At 45.3% G+C, this 15,891-nt stretch overlaps 1 protein-coding gene across 3 annotated transcripts in view; it reads right to left on the bottom strand.

Annotated features, from left to right (window-relative positions):
- Map3k4 (mitogen-activated protein kinase kinase kinase 4) overlaps window positions 1–15,891 on the bottom strand; it is a 111,015-nt gene that overhangs the window by 43,599 nt on the left and 51,525 nt on the right. For all 3 annotated transcript variants that reach the window (XM_008836711.2, XM_008836706.2, XM_029565230.1), the window contains exons 3-4: window positions 12,648–14,011; window positions 2,674–2,916 (exon numbers count right to left, since the gene is read on the bottom strand). In XM_008836711.2, the coding sequence (XP_008834933.1) occupies window positions 2,674–2,916; window positions 12,648–14,011 (1,607 nt within the window). The remainder of the gene's footprint in view (window positions 1–2,673; window positions 2,917–12,647; window positions 14,012–15,891) is intronic.

Below are 15,891 nucleotides of genomic sequence, written 5' to 3'. Positions count from 1 at the left end.
ATTACTTGGCTAAAGCATGTTTTACAGATAAATTCAAATTAAAAACAAACTCTTCATAGTAAGACCACTTTGACTAATTTATACCATAAGACAAAAGATAGAAGAAAAAAAAAATCTCATGAAATGGGTAAATTTTAACCCAAACTGGAAAGCTGAAATAACGCCATGTGCTGGTGGCTTCTGAGGACTTTAGCATAGCTTACCTACCACAGTGTGTGGTTTCATCTACTACCAAAACTGCAAACCAAGCCAACCCCGAGCTTAATCTAACGAAAGTAGATGGAAGTCAAGAAAAACAAAAAGTGAGGCAAAACCACAGCACACAGGTCCGGCCAGTGACATCTTAACGGAGGGAGGAAGGCAGAAAGGAGATGACCTGGAAAGCCCTTCCACCCATCAGAGCTGGGGCACGATGCACTCTAACCACCAGGAACCGAGGACCAGGACCCGAGTCATGTCCGTTCTCATATGCGGCAGCTGCAAAAGGGGCTCTAAAACAGGCCACTCACTTACTGACTAGGCTTACCCTCGAGAAATAATCAGAGCCGCAACTAGGACTCACCCACAAATGGGCATCACAGTATTATTTTAAAAAGGACTGATAGGCTGTGGCATACTGACAGGCAGAGAACTGAGGCGGCCACTGAAATTCTTGTTTATGAAAAATACAGAAAAGGAGGAAAGACGGGCATGTGTTTAACACATACACAGGCACACACACATGCACACACACATAGGAAGTATGCACGAGCAAAAAAAAACAAATGGACAGAAACACAAAATGCTCCCATGGTCACCTCCTGAGTGGCAGGAGATGAGGTGAACTTTATTTTTGTGTCTTTACTATGCTCTTTAAATTTTCTAAAATAAATTGTTTTTATAGATAGGAGTCCTTAAATGTTTTAAAAATAATTATACATGGTGAGTGAGAGACAGCCAATACTTACATCTGCTCTGTTCATAAATTTCTCTGCAAGTGTTACAGGTGCTTATTAGTAATCTGAATTTATGTAACTGAAAATTCCTATTCTCTTTTTACTCTAAAATAGTACAACAAACCAAGGTTTTTTTTTTTTTTTTTTTTTTTTTTTTTGCTTTTCAAAGTGCTTTAACATAAATCACAGTGAAGCGCGAAGCCCGCCTTTTCTCTCCTTGCAGGCTGCCTCTGAGTGCCTTCCCGAGGTAAACGTTTAGCTGGAGGTCTCGGTGCCTGCTGCAGGACAGAAGAAGATGAGGTAAACTACACCAGGTGGACAAGCAATGCTCAGAGAGGTTGAGCAAGGGCCATAGAGTGAGTGCGGAAGCAGCTCTAGTTGATGCTGGGTGTTGACTCTGGTGACCCACAAGGGGCCTATGCCCAAATGTTCTCCATTATTCCCTAGTCTACACCCGAGCAAACAAGCGAGCAGACGAAATCCTCTCTGGCTGGCTATGTGGCTTGACTGGCCTACCTCTCCTCTGTCTGTGCTGCTCAAGCCAGTCACTCATAAAGCCAGGTGGCTCCCAGCCCTGCAATTCCTCTGGGATGGAGCGAGATCTCAAAATGCTTACTTTATACAGTTGTGTTGACACATTAATACTGTAAAGCACACACACTCTTCAGAATTCACTCTTCAATAAAACAGCCTCCGGCCATTCTGCTGCTGCCCTTGAAGTATCACCCCACGACCCCCGAAGACCACCAAAAATTCACGAGTAGGAAGGAGATCAGAAACTGGACTTACTAGTGAAGGCACACAATTGATTAAACAAGCAAAGAGTTCAAAATATCTCTCCTGCTTGCATATACTAAGATATTTAGGTGTTTACAAATAAACAGAATAAAAAATAAATTGAATGAATTTAAATTGTCTCTCTTAAAAATGAAGTTTGCGCCGAGCATGGTGGTGCATGCCTTTAACCCCAGCACTTGGGAGGCAGAGGCAAGCAGATCTCTGTGAGTTCGAGGCCAGCCTGTTCTACATAGTGAGCTCCAGGTCAGCTGGAGCTACAGTGAGACCCTGTTTCAAAAAGCCCCCCCCCCAAATAAAGTCTGTGGGGCTGAAAAAATGGGGTGGGGGGCTACACAGTGGTTAAGAGCACTGGCTGCTATTACAGAGGACCTGGGTTAAAATTCCTGTACCCACACGGCAGCTAACTACAGTTCCAGGGTATCTGATGCACTCTTCCGGCCCCCATGGGCAGTGTATTCCACACATGTGGTGCACTTACATATATGCAGGCATAACACCCATATGCATGAAAGCAAATGAAAGAATAAACTGTGGAAGCTGGGGTATGGCACAGCGCAGTGACGGAGCACTGACACCACCAAGCAGGGACAAGGCCCCGGTCTGGCCCCCAGTATAGCCACAAATAAATAAAGTTTTTAAAAAGAGTTTTGTTTCCAGTCAACAAAACTGACAAAAAGGATTCAGAGGGTCACACCAAACCCTGCTTTGATGTGCTTCAGAAGGAAGGGGGTGGCCGAAAAGCGCAAAGGCCCCCTTGTCTGAAGGCTGCCAGTGAGGAACATTCTAAACGGCTCCTAAAAGAGCAGCTGAAAGGCAAACGCTAATACACGTTCACTTTTCACTACTTGTAATAATAGGAAGATAAAATGCTCCAAATACAAAGGATAAGGGTGCAGCCTCACGCAGCAGCTGCTGGAGGCTGAGGCAGTCTGAGACGAACCTGCTTGATGCTCAGGAGGGAGGGCTCCCCGGCAGGCCTCTGCTCCAGCCGCAGCTTCAGACACTCATGGATGACGTTCAGCAGAACTCGGCAGAGCACTAGGAAAGCGGGCTCAAATGAGGGCAGGTCCATGGACTTCAGCTCTTCCCAGGACACAGCACTGCATTTCTGCTCCGAGGAAGGGGGCGTCCTGGACAGTTGTACATAATCCGAGCCCCACATGGGATCTGGAAATTCAGAGAACTGCCGCAAAAATTCAAGACAGATTAAAAAGGCACACAGGACACTGTCCTAAAGTTGTGGCTATAAGCTATTTTCTATCATTTGCTGACATAGCTGCAAAATTCTTAATTTTTAAAGTAAAAGAATCTTCAAAAATTCAACATTTACAACACAGACCCCCAAAAGTCCTAAGTGTTAGAAAACCTTAACAAGAACTAAACCCAATTGTTACATTTATCAAAACAGCAAAAGAATGAAGTTTGAAGAAAACACATAAAAGTATCAGAATGCTTTAAGCCTCCTTGAGAGCTACCCACAACTATCTGCAGACTGAGAAACCAGGTATTTGCTACAATTACAGAACCAGGAAATAGCCCATTCTATGTATGACCATTTAAAGGCAGTGAGTTCAACTAATTCTTCTATTTATTTCAACAGAAAAAGAGAATCTTACAGCAGCTCCGAGTCACCTGTTACCTAACGCTACCTGGGATCCTGCACGGCTGCTTGCCACTCTTTCAGTGGGCAATTCAAATTCTTAAATAGGGGATCTGGAACTTTCCCCCAACATTCTTAACCCTGAACATGAGGGCATCAAAATTTGAAATACTCAGCTTTTCTTCAACTTGTAACCTCTCCAACTGCAGCCCAGTCTACATCCATGGTTCCGATGTTTGTCCTCCAGTCACGTGGAACTCTTTACTGTCCTCCACTCACATCTTGGCCTTTAATTGGCTCCTGACACAGGGGCCAAGCTTCAGACGCCCTCAGAGGACACACCTGAGGGTATCTGAACTCGACTTTGACATGCAGGACAGTCAGACAATGCTGGCTACATGACAGCACTCTTCTGACCCTTTCAAGGTCTCTCCTGGCCGTCCACCCACTAAAGCATCAAGAACCTAGTCAGAGGTCTCGGCCCTCACTGGACCAGCAGCCACGCCTCAGGCCTCGCCTCTCTGGGCTCCTACACCATGGCTGACCCTGGCCCAGGCCGCCTGCTCTGAGGAGTTTCCCAGCTCAGCCCAGTTCCGAGGTCCACCCCGAGATGCCTTTTTACCCACAGCATGCCAAGCACACCATCCCCTGAGCTCACTCTGACTTCATTACAGAAACACTGTAGTTCAATGAGAGAGAGAAAAAAAAATCAAGGTCCAAAAGTCAACAAGTTTGGCTTTGGGTCATTTAATTAGCTATGTGGTTCTGGAAGTATTAAGCAGTCCCACAGGCTCAGTTTCTTTCTTTCTTATTTTTTTATTTTATTTTTTATTTTTTGGTCTTTTTGACACAGGGTCTCCCTGTAGCCCCAGCTGTCCTGGAACTCACTATGTAGACCAGGCTGGCCTTGAACTCACAGAGCTCCGCCTGCCTGCCTCTGCCTCCTAAGTGCTGGGATTAAAGGCATGGGCTACCACGCCCAGCCCAGTTTCCACCTAGTTTCTTTATTTTAAAAACAAGGTTGGGCAAGGGACTGTATGTAGTTCAGCAGTAAAGTATTTGCCTAGATGTGAGGCCCTCAATTCCCAGTGTCTGTTAGCCCCTCCCCCCTTCCTCTTCCTCCCCTTTGTAAAGATTAGGTAGAGCAAACCTACAGAAAAGCTTGTAAAAACCTGCATATAACATCTGTACAATGACAACTGTTAGCATGTTCTCTCCTACGACATCACAAGCTGCTGTAGAGCAAATGCAGGCAATGGCAACTTAAGTCGGGTCTCTATTCCACGCCCACATCTAGGACTTTCAGGGAAAGTAGTACCTGAATTACAAAGCACCTTGGCTGCTGACTGGACGAACCATGTCAGTCACTCTCCTCAGCATGGCTCCCTATCCCTATGTTCCTCCTGCTTCCAATGGCTCGAAAAATACTGCCTGTCCACAGTCCCCTTGAGTCAGCCCTGCAGGTACACCCTGTTAGTTCTATTGCTTAAGATGCTTGAAGACTTCCATGTCCCTTCTAGACACCCTAGCTGTCTTAATTCACACTTTCTGTCCACTGCTTTTCCTGATTTGGACATTTTAACCCACTGAACTCAAGTAAGCTCCACGTGGCTTTGCTTTCAGGCTGGTCTTACCCTTCCTTCTACTTTAAACACAGTGCTCCACTGGTACCTGTGAAGACCAGGCCCTCTTGTTTAGCCCAAAGCTCTGATATCAATGCAGACCTGACCTTATCTCCTACCAACTGCCTTCCCCCAATATAAAGGTCTCACATTTTCCTAACCATTTCAGACACGCTCTGGGATTCTGCACAGGCTAATCCCTGGCAAATTCCATTCTCTCCAGAAGAGGAGGCGCGAATGTCCACTGTGTTTTCTGTGGCTGCCTTGAGACACGTTTTCCACAAGTAGTGTCTTCCAAGCGCTTGCTCGTCACTCAGCTTCAGCCGTCTGTCTTTTCACACTTACATTACCCCATTTCCCTGACAGACCATCAGTCCTGAGGGACAGACTGCTTCCCTCTAGTTAACAAGGGACAACCAACGCTTAGGTCAGTACTTGCCTCCCAAGAGACTCTGAGCCAATGTTCATCAGTAAACAGTTCCAAAAAGCCCACATCTCTTCTCCAGTCCTCCAACAGCATGACACTAAAGAAAGGAACATCTGACCAGATAACCTTGTACCATTAATAAAGTGGCACTGTGTTGCTTAAGGACAAGAGTGATCACAGTGGTCACCATAGGACAGACTGACACAAGCCTATGGCTTTCAGAGTACTTGCTTTGATGAAAAAAAATATGCTTAGAAATACCAGCAACTGATACACTGGGAACCAGCACAAGTTACCTACGGAGACACAGCCACATGATGACAACCTAGTAACACATTTTCATTCTTTTTAAAGGCGTACTTCAAGGAAAAGACCCTTGATTTTGTACTCCGACTCATTTCAGTAAAGCCAGAGCAGGCAGAAGGGCAGTACTCAGAGGGATTTCTGCCACTGTTCCACTCAGTGAGGAGTGGTGACTGTGAACCCTCCATCAACCTCTCCAAACCAGGAAGCCTTGAAGATGCCAAACGGCAACCCCAATGCCATTTTGTGTGTCTCTGCCAAACTCATAAGGTTCATGTGGAAGAAAGTGTCATGCAAACATGATGTATGGCGAAAGAGCAAAAGAGAATCTACAATTTTAAGACTTCACAAATCTCTGCTGGGAGTGGTGGTGCACACCTTTAGCCCCAGCACTGTGGGTGTGATGGTGCACACACACCTTTAGCCCCAGCACTGTGGGTGTGACAGTGCATACCTTTAGTCCTAGCACTCTGGAGTCAGAAGCAGGTGGATCTCTGTTAGTTCCAGGCCAGCCAGATCTAGAGACTCTGTCTCAAAAACAGACTTCATAATATGATGGATAACTGCAATTTATGAATATAATAGTGATATGAAGATTAATTTTTTGTTAGCAAAAATTACTATTTTAAGGCATTATAATAGTATGGTGGTTATGAATTTAAATCAAGTTTTTCTATAGATAAAAATACTGTACTGCATACCTACAAATAATAGAGACCTATGTGAATGTTCTTACTACAATAAAATAAAAACGAAGAGCTGACCTTTCAGAGGCGGTAAAACTACAGCACAGGAGCCGCCTTGACCACTCTCCTCACTGCACACTCTGACAAAGACATGGGTGGAGGAGGAGCCCAAGGGACCCCACCCCTTGCTGCTGACTGTTTGCTACTGACAGATGGCGGGGGGAGCGGACCACTGCCTTCAGCTGTGCACCCCCTGGTGACCCCAAGGGGCTTCAATGGATAGTTCCAAGCCTGTGGTTATACACAGGTGGTACTGGCTAAACTAAATAGATCACAAAACAAAACCAAACATCATGAATCTGGGACAGGGCCTGGTAGCCTTGAGGGAGGCGTACACAGGGGAGAGAGAGAACCACCAGTGCAAGGGAGGGAGCAATCAGAACCCATGGTATCTATGTATGAAACTGTCAAATAAAAAATACAAAAAATATTTAAAAAAAATAACCTGACAAAAGCAACTTAGGGTAAAAGATTTATCTTGGCTCATAGTTCCAGCCACACACGGCCTGGCCTTCCTCATGGGGAAGGGCCAGGCAGGAGCAGGAGGCAGCTGGTCACACTGTGCCCAATCAGGAAGCAGGGATGGACAGGAACTAGAGCTGGGCTATAAGGCCCAGGGCCACTACCAGTGCCTTACTTCCTCCAGCAAAGCCCCATCTCCTGAAGGTTCCACAACTTTCCCAAACACAGCACCTGCTGGGACCTCATGTTCAAAAGCCAGGAGCCCATGGGAGCATTCCATGGCCACCACAGACGTTTCCTCTAAGACACTGGACATGCTGAGGTCACTGGCTATGGTACCTACCATGCAGACCCACGCAGGTCCATACTCTGCTTTCACATACACTTATCATTTCTACAACAACAACAAAATGTAACTATGTAGAAGAGCGAGAAAAATGTAGGAACACAAGAAAGTCCCAAGATATTAAAAGTTCTGCAGTCGCTGCACCCGACTACACTGCACCATGTCCCCAGGCGACACCAAATTAAACAAGAAAAAAATAAAGGCCAGGCTACTAAATACCAAGTAAAATATTTTTAAAAATAATTACATCCAAGATGAAAAACATTACATTACACTTCAAAAGTCAGTTTCTATGAGTTTTCTCTTAAGGGCCTCATCGCAGACTGAAACTCATAGGAGGGACGGGGGCGAATGGGCATTACACCACTGTCAGCCAGCAGTTCCCATGTGGGAACAAATTAGAGAGAGAGACATTAATTTATTTAATTTTATATTTATTTATTTATTTTTGGTTTTGGTCTTTTTGAGACAGGGTCTCCCTGTAGCCCCTGCTGGCCTGGAACTCACTATGTAGACCAGACTGGCCTTGAACTCACAGTGATCTGCCTGTCTCTGCCTCCCAAGTGCTGGGATTAAAGGCATGCGCCACCATGCATGGCTATTATTTTTATTTTATGTCTATGCATGTATTGCCCGTGTGTGTGTAAGTTCACATGTGTCGTGCAATGACCGTGGAGGTCGGAAGAGGGTGTGGGATCCCCTGGAACTGGAGTTACAGACAGTTGTTAGCTGCCATGTGGGTGCTGGGATTCAAACCCAGGTCTTCTGCAAGAACAGCCAGCATTCTTAACCACTGAGCCATCACTCCAGTTCCCAGATACGTTATTTGAAAACAAAAACAAAAACACGGAAACCACTGTGTGAGACAAAATGTAACTCCGGGAGGCAGGGCAGTGTGGTTGTGAGCAGGCCTGGCTCTGTAGCCAGAGCTCTGAGTTCATATCCTGTCACCGCCCACAGCATGCGCACCCTGACCAAGTTACTAGACCCTCACCCTGGCCTCAGGCACAGGCCACTGAGTCGTGAAGGCCTAGCTGCTGGCTCTCTTCCTAGCTGTACTGTTGCTATGCTGTTACCATGGCATCTGCTCTCCCTGAGACTTCCCTCCAACCCAGATCTTACTCTGCTGGGTCTGATTCAGCAGGCTGGCAGCAGTCAAAACCATGTGGCACAGCTCCCCTCATGCCAATCTGTTTAAAACAGTAAACCTCTAGGCAAACAAGCACGTATGTGCCCGCTGTTTGTCGCTCCACCAAAGTTCCTGTAATCAGACAGGCAGTGACTGGAGCAAATGAAGATCGTTCACAGTAGCTGCCACCAGGGGCTGACTCAGGACCACACTGCTGGCCTGGCTGGCTACAAAGGCTGAGATTTGCACAATGGTCAGTCCTCCAGTCTGCGCTGGAAGGTTCTGGCTTGTCCCCCATCCAGGAAGGGCAGAGGCTCTTTGGGTAACTGATGTGCCAGGCTTGGGGAGCACAGAGTATTCTGCAGTCCTAGAACACTTTCTCCAAGGAGCTCTACCTGACACAAGAGTGATGCCTGCCACCAGCCGTAGCCTCAACTTCCCCTACCTGTAGCTTTTTCTTACAGGGAGAAACAAGGTTCCTGTCACATTCTCCTTCTGCCCTAGTGAACCTGGAGCTCAATTTTACAAACCCTGTGAGGAGCAGAGCTCGGAGCCTCGATACACAGCTTGCCTGCTCCCTTTTGCTCTTCCGTTTGCCTAGTTAGTGCATGCTCCCAGAGTGACTGTTAGCCAGTGTTCCTGCTTGCCGCACTGAGGCTGGATTCATGTTAGTGTGATAAGTAAAATACTAAAACCAGCTGCCTGCCTTTGCATTTGCTGTACACACATCCTCAAATACCAGGAAGGTGTTTTGGTTACTTTCTTTGGAATTAGAAATGATCGTGTAATTATTATAAAGTGCTTGCCTCGCATGTTAAGGCCCTGTGTTTGATCCCAAGCACCCTATAAATGGTATGGTGGCACACACCTGCAATCCCAGCACTCAGCAGGTACAGGCAGGAGGATCAGAAACGCAATGTCATCTGGGGCTACATTGAGAGCTTGAGGTCATCCTGGGCTACTTGAGACCCTCTGTGGCGAGAGAAGGAAGAAAAAAAAGAAAAACAAACAAACAAACAACAATTGCACTGGTAGCTTTGCTATTAAAAGTAAAATTTTATATGTTTCACAGTTTCTAGTTTAAAATCTTTAAGCCAAAACTGAACTGTCAAAGGATTACAAACCCCAGCTTAGCTGCAGTCACTGTTGGGAACAGGGAAGGGCCACTATACTTACAGGCAGTGTCTCTGGGGAAGCGGCAGGAGCTGGGGACCGGAAGCACTGCGCCCTGACTTAGGGAGCTAATTACCTCTTATTTGGAAATGGCCATCAGACACATTTGGACCAAGGAATTTAGATCAGATCATCACAAGGTAAGAGAAATACACAGGCTCCCCAAGATCCAGGCCCGGGTGGCAAAAGGAACCACAGGTGGCCAAGGAAGCATGAGGCCTCGCATCATCTCCAGGTGCAGGAAACGGGGGAGAAAGGAGCTTCCCGTTCACTTCTCCTCTCTCACTACATTGTCTTTGCTTTGAGGAAAAGAATTTCAGCAGGAATCATCAACTAATGCTGATTGGGGCTGATGAACATGTCATCACCCCCAACCCAAAACACCCTCAAATGTACAGTTATTTGAGAGCTCTAAAGGTAAAATAACATTTTAAAAATAAAGAAGCCTGCACTGATTTACACTTAACCTCAAGGGAGAAAAAAAAAAAAAACATAACAGAATGTCTACAATAAAAGGAGATGTATTTGACTCACAGCATTTTAGCATTTTATACAAATACTTTTTTGGGCCACTCAACAACTCTGTGGGGTAAACAGGAAGGTACTGTTAGAAGCATTTTACCAGGCAGGTTAGGTCATGTGGTGAGGAAGAGCCATGAGCACTGGAACCTGGTACTGGACTTCAAAGCTGTGGCCCAGCCACTGATTTACACTTAACCTCAAGGGAGAAAAAAAAAAAAAACATAACAGAATGTCTACAATAAAAGGAGATGTATTTGACTCACAGCATTTTAGCATTTTATACAAATACTTTTTTGGGCCACTCAACAACTCTGTGGGGTAAACAGGAAGGTACTGTTAGAAGCATTTTACCAGGCAGGTTAGGTCATGTGGTGAGGAAGAGCCATGAGCACTGGAACCTGGTACTGGACTTCAAAGCTGTGGCCCAGCCACGCAGCTTCCTGCCCGCATGTCTGAGTGTCTCAGAAAAGCATAAAAGCCCGACCTTCCCTTTTCCGGAAGCTCTAGCTCCCTTCTAAGGACGCTCTGTTACCTGGGCTTCACTCTTCTCTGAGCTCTCTTCCCGCCATGTGGCTGCCATGCAGCCAAACCCCAAGGCTGGCCTGACTCAAGCAGGACGACTTTCTCTCTGCTCCATCCCCCTGGCAGCTGCTGAGGATCAGGTTTGCTGGCCCTGGAGATTTTCTTTTAAACTTTAATAAAATTGTCCTCATGCTTAAAAAAAAAGAAAAAAAATGTGGCTCTTTCCCTGACATATTTAGCAACATGACTAAGACTAGATAAGCCCAGGACGGGAATGTACATACACACAGAAGCACACACATGCGCACTGCACACAGGCACACGCTTCCTCTTATAGAAATTATGTTCCTGCAGCTGGCATGGTGGCACACGCCTTTAATCCCAGCACTCGGGAGGCAGAGGCAGGCAGATCTCTGTGAGTTCGAGGCCAACCTGGTCTACAGGGAGACTCTGCCTCAAAGACCAAAACAAGACAAAGAAAAAGAAATTATGCTCCTGAGATGGGAAAGGAAATAAATTCCCTCACAGCAGCGAGTTTTCTGTAACTTCAGGGCCTCACAGTTGCTGGTGTGGGTTAGTTTCTCATAGAGAAGAACTCCTGGTTAGCTGTTACTCTCACTATTTGAAAACACTTCACATTTTATGACCCCAAATGGAAAACAAAAGGAACTTCTCCAGGCTCACTTTCTGAAAGTGTTCCAGAGACAACTCTCACTCACAAACAGCTCTGCCAGGCACATTCCCTCCACACTGGTGCTTCACAACAAAAACATCCACACTGTCTAGTCCGCAGGTATCCTGACGGACTTAAACCACTGTAGATAAATAAGTTAGTCACCATTTGAAATCTGTGACAAATCCTTTTTATACATCTATGGTTTCGGTTTTCCTTTACTGATTGTAAAATCTACATGAGAAATTTTATTGCAGTGATTCATGGATGAAAAGAAAATAGCTTATTTGCTTCACAAAGGTGTACATAAAAAATTCGCATCATTCACAAAATTAAAACGGTTTAAAACAGCTACAAAAGCGGCTCTCCTTAAAAGGTCTCTGCATTCCTGTGAGTGTCATGGTCTGACTATCCGAGTGCAGGCACAAAGCTGGCAAACCTGTTCTCTCACGCGTTTTCTGCCTTACACAAATGACTCTGTTTTATCATTTCTGACTCAAAAGCAAGCCAGAAAAAGGGAACCACTGCTTATGCTATTCTGGACCCTGGAACAATGCCCCACAACATGCCCTTTCTAATTTTACCATCGTGAACAGCAAGGAACTTCTAAGGCGTCAAACTATCAAAGTCAAGTTGCAGTCTACTTCTAGTGGACACACGCTTCCCTGAACTCTTGACACCACGGAAGAAGTGCTTAGTAACAACCAAGACTCTCTCTGTCATCTACAGTGAACACTTCAGCCTTGACAAACAGTACCTACTTTTCCCTAGTGATGATTTCTACAGCTCTTTAGAATCTGCATCTCTTTAAAATGCAGTAACCAAAACGGGACTTGCTCTCAGAAGGGTAGCAAGCAATTCCAAGCTCTGCTTTAGAGCACTGTTTACAGGACTAGAGATAAAGGATAAAGCCAGGGCCTTGCACATGTGAGCCAAGGACTCTGCACTGAGCTATATCCTCAGCCCCGGGAAAAAGGTTTTTCAAAGACTAGGAAGAACCAGAGACATTGCTCAGTGGTAAGCACTTGCCTAACACATTCAAGGTCAAAGGACCAGAATGGATGAACAAAGGAGTGAATGGTTCTCTGTTCATTTCAACTACTGACTCAAGGGCAGTCTGTGACTCTGTCGCCACCACATACCCACCCCTGCCCAACCTTCTCCCCTGCTATTTATATGGGTACACTTCCCTTCCACACACCATCTCATACTTCATTATGATTTTCACAGATCCATGCTTCGTAGTAGTTTATAGAAACAATTAGATATGCCACTTATAACTGCCATTTATGCCTTAAAATATTAGGAATATTAAAGTATATAATAAGCAATCCAACACAGTAAGCAGGATTAAGGTCATTGTATTACAATGGTTCCTACTAAACCTACCTCCACTGGACCATTGCTCTTCACCAGAGCTGCACGTGCCCTTTGCAAGGAGCCATTCATTAGCTTGTGAAGTCGTAAAATCAACTTTCTTAACCCCATCTGCTTCAGTGCCTTGTCCACAAATGGTCTATAAATAGAAGTCAGACAATGCCTACTGAAGCCAGCTTCGGTGCCACAGTCTGCTGCTTCCCAGCCCACAGGATCCTCCTCAGATTCGAGCCTCTCAAGCTTCCTGGATACGCAGTCCTGTGAGTGGACGTCCACAAAGCTGTCTGTGGATGGCCTGAGCTCTGAGACCCTCAGACTGGGGGCTCCTTCGTCGTCGCTCTCCTCCGTACTGTTCTCCAGCTCCTTCAACTCTCCCTCCGTGTCCTCTCCCTCGGATTCCAGCTCATGGCCTCTGGATGGCCTAGGGGAAGGGATTTCAAACACTGGCCAGCCAATGTCTGACAAGTTCTTGATGCCCAGAACAGTGCCCATAATCCTCAGTTTCTGATTTAAGTCTTTCGTGATATTTAGCCACAGACAGAGTGCCTGCACCCTGTCCTGGAAGTCCTTTGCAGCATACTTCTCATAGTCCTTCTGGAGCGCCTGCAACGATGGATAAAGTGCTTCTATGTACTCGAGCAGCTCCATGATCCGCTTCACCTGCTCGAATGAGACCCTCTGGCGCTGGAGATGCTCGTGACACCTGGAGCAGCCAGAACTCTTTGCTCCGTGTGGGGTCCTGCACTGCCCTTCTACTGAAGTACCATTGAAACTGGCTCCATTCCTAACAAAGGCCATGCTCCCATAATTGACTTTGAAAGTGAGTATTTCATTGATGATATCCGGGATGGCTTGGCGGGCCGTGTATAAAAACAGGTCCTGGTCATTGATGGTGCGACCTGCATGCCAGGCCTGTAGCTCTAACCAAATCAGTTCATTCGACCGGTTAAACCAGAAAGCAGACGTGTTTTCTTGTCCTCTTTGCTCCCTGTCCTTCTTCTTTGAGACTGAGGTAAGCTTTAGCAGAAGTCGTAATGTTTCAAAAAACTTTAAACGGTCTGCTGGACAGTCAGTCCTGGAAGTCTGGCGTGCCGTTCTGGCTATAGGCACGGGCACGGAGACCGGAAGCTTAGCATTGCTGCAGCCGAGGCTGAGGTAAGGCTTATTGAGATCCACATCTGGAATCGATTTTTTTGGCAAAGACCCAGCTACGGAATCCAGCATGAACGAGCACTGCGCGCTCTTCTTGTGGTCCCGCTCCGTGGTTCTCAGAGTGGCTCGCACCTTCCTCTCCTGCTTGTAGCTGTGCTCCTCTGCGGACTCCACCGGCTTCCCAGAGTCTTTGTGTGGGGACTGATTTGCTGTGCTCATTTTTTCTGGTTAGACAAAAAAAGAATATTATGAAAGTCTAAAATAAGTTATTCGATGTTTTAAACAAAACTGATATTCACATGTGTTTACATCATCAGGCTATTATTATAAAAAATAAAGTACCATATGCTGAAACTTAAAAGAATCAAAACACACATGTATACAATACCTCTAAATTTTTTAAACAATGCTATGCATTTTCCTTGCTATAGGGTACCTGTGACCACTGAAGGAACTACCTGTTAAATTCAACACTGCTGTTAGGAAACCCCATACGCACATAGTATAAGAACTCATCCTCAACTTTAAGAGGAGAAATGGCAAGGAGATCTGAAGAGAAGGCTGAGCTCAAGGTACACGGTCCCTGCCTCTGTCATGACTAAATACATAACTTAGAAGCAAATCACTTCAGTTTCCTGGGTTACTATTCTTACTGATAAAATGAGGTACAGTGACATTAAATGCTGAGACGCTGGGCTGAGGAGACACTCAGTTGGCAGTGCTGGCTGAAGAGATGCTCAGTGGATAGTGCTGGCTTGAGGAGATGCTTAGTGGATAGTGCTGGGCTGAGGAGATGCTCAGTGGATAGTGCTGGGCTGAGGAGACGCTCAGTGGATAGTGCTGGTTAAGGAGACACTCAGTGGATAGTGCTGGGCTGAGCAGACACTCAGTGGATAGTGCTGGGCTGAGGAGATGCTCAGTGGATAGTGCTGGGCTGAGGAGACGCTTACTGGATAGTGGCTTATTCAGCCTCTTGGTTTTTGTCACAAATGAATGAGCAGTAATATTTTAAACAACGTGAACCAAACTGAAGACACACAGACCAGTTGGTTGTAGTTTATCTAGTCTGCCATACTGGCATAGAAAACAATTCAAACTTAATAGGGAAAAAAAGTAAATACACACATTTCCTTCAAACACCTACAAAGGTTCTATTGTTTTGATTCCGAACTCTGGAATGAACACGCACATCTTCCTTCTGTTTGGACTTCGATGACTCTTCTGGTCTTACCCTGCTTCTCCCTGGAGGACACCCCACTCTCCAACCCCCAATTCCGTCAATAATGCCCAACCTGTAACACTATCCCAACCTCCTCCACACACACAAAACACCTTTCACAGAATCCATATTTAACATTTCTAGAACCAGAACAATACAGAATCAATGATAAAATCAATGTTTTAGGAGCAATTCACTAATAAATTGTATTCATAGTTTTCTTTACATACAAATACCTACAGGTAATGATTAGTTTTTATCTATAAACTATGAAAAAATTCTTTAAACAGATAAAAAGTTCTAAGCAGAACACAGTTTTATTATATTTTAGTATAAAACTATTACTACTATTTTTTAATTAACATCTTAAGATTGATGAAAATTTTATCTATAGTCTTACTTTATTTACTTCTAAATGCACTAAACCTTTATGTAATCCGTTAAAATAAATAGAAGCCCTCACAATCTTATTGAGTCTAGCTGCAAGTGCTTACCAACCCTTATTCTCACATGCATGCAAAATTGTCTAGACCAACCTTGACTTTGCTCTTATGTCCTGTTTTGTTTAACTCTGTGCGCTTTATCTTCATTAACAAAGTGCATACATACCACTCATTTTTGTTTAGTTCAGCAGTGGTACTTTAAAAATGACAGATATTTCCAAATTTTCCTGCACTAAATTTTTTCAGGTATCAATTCATACTATGTTTTCTTACTACAAAACATAGAACAAGCCAGGGGTGGTGGTACACACATTTAATTCCAGCACTTGGCGGGGGGGCGGGCAGAGGCAAGCAATCTCTGTGAGTTCGAGGCCAGCCTGATCTACATAGAGTTCCAGGCCAGCTGGGGCTACAGGGAGACCCTGTCTCAAAAAGACAAAAA

The sequence above is a fragment of the Nannospalax galili genome, unplaced genomic scaffold, assembly GCF_000622305.1.
Source record: "Nannospalax galili isolate Female #2095 unplaced genomic scaffold, S.galili_v1.0 scaffold2271, whole genome shotgun sequence".
In the NCBI taxonomy this organism is placed as follows: Eukaryota; Metazoa; Chordata; class Mammalia; order Rodentia; family Spalacidae; genus Nannospalax; species Nannospalax galili.
Note: the sequence above shows the minus strand (reverse complement) of the source record. Positions and strands in the feature narration are given on the sequence as shown.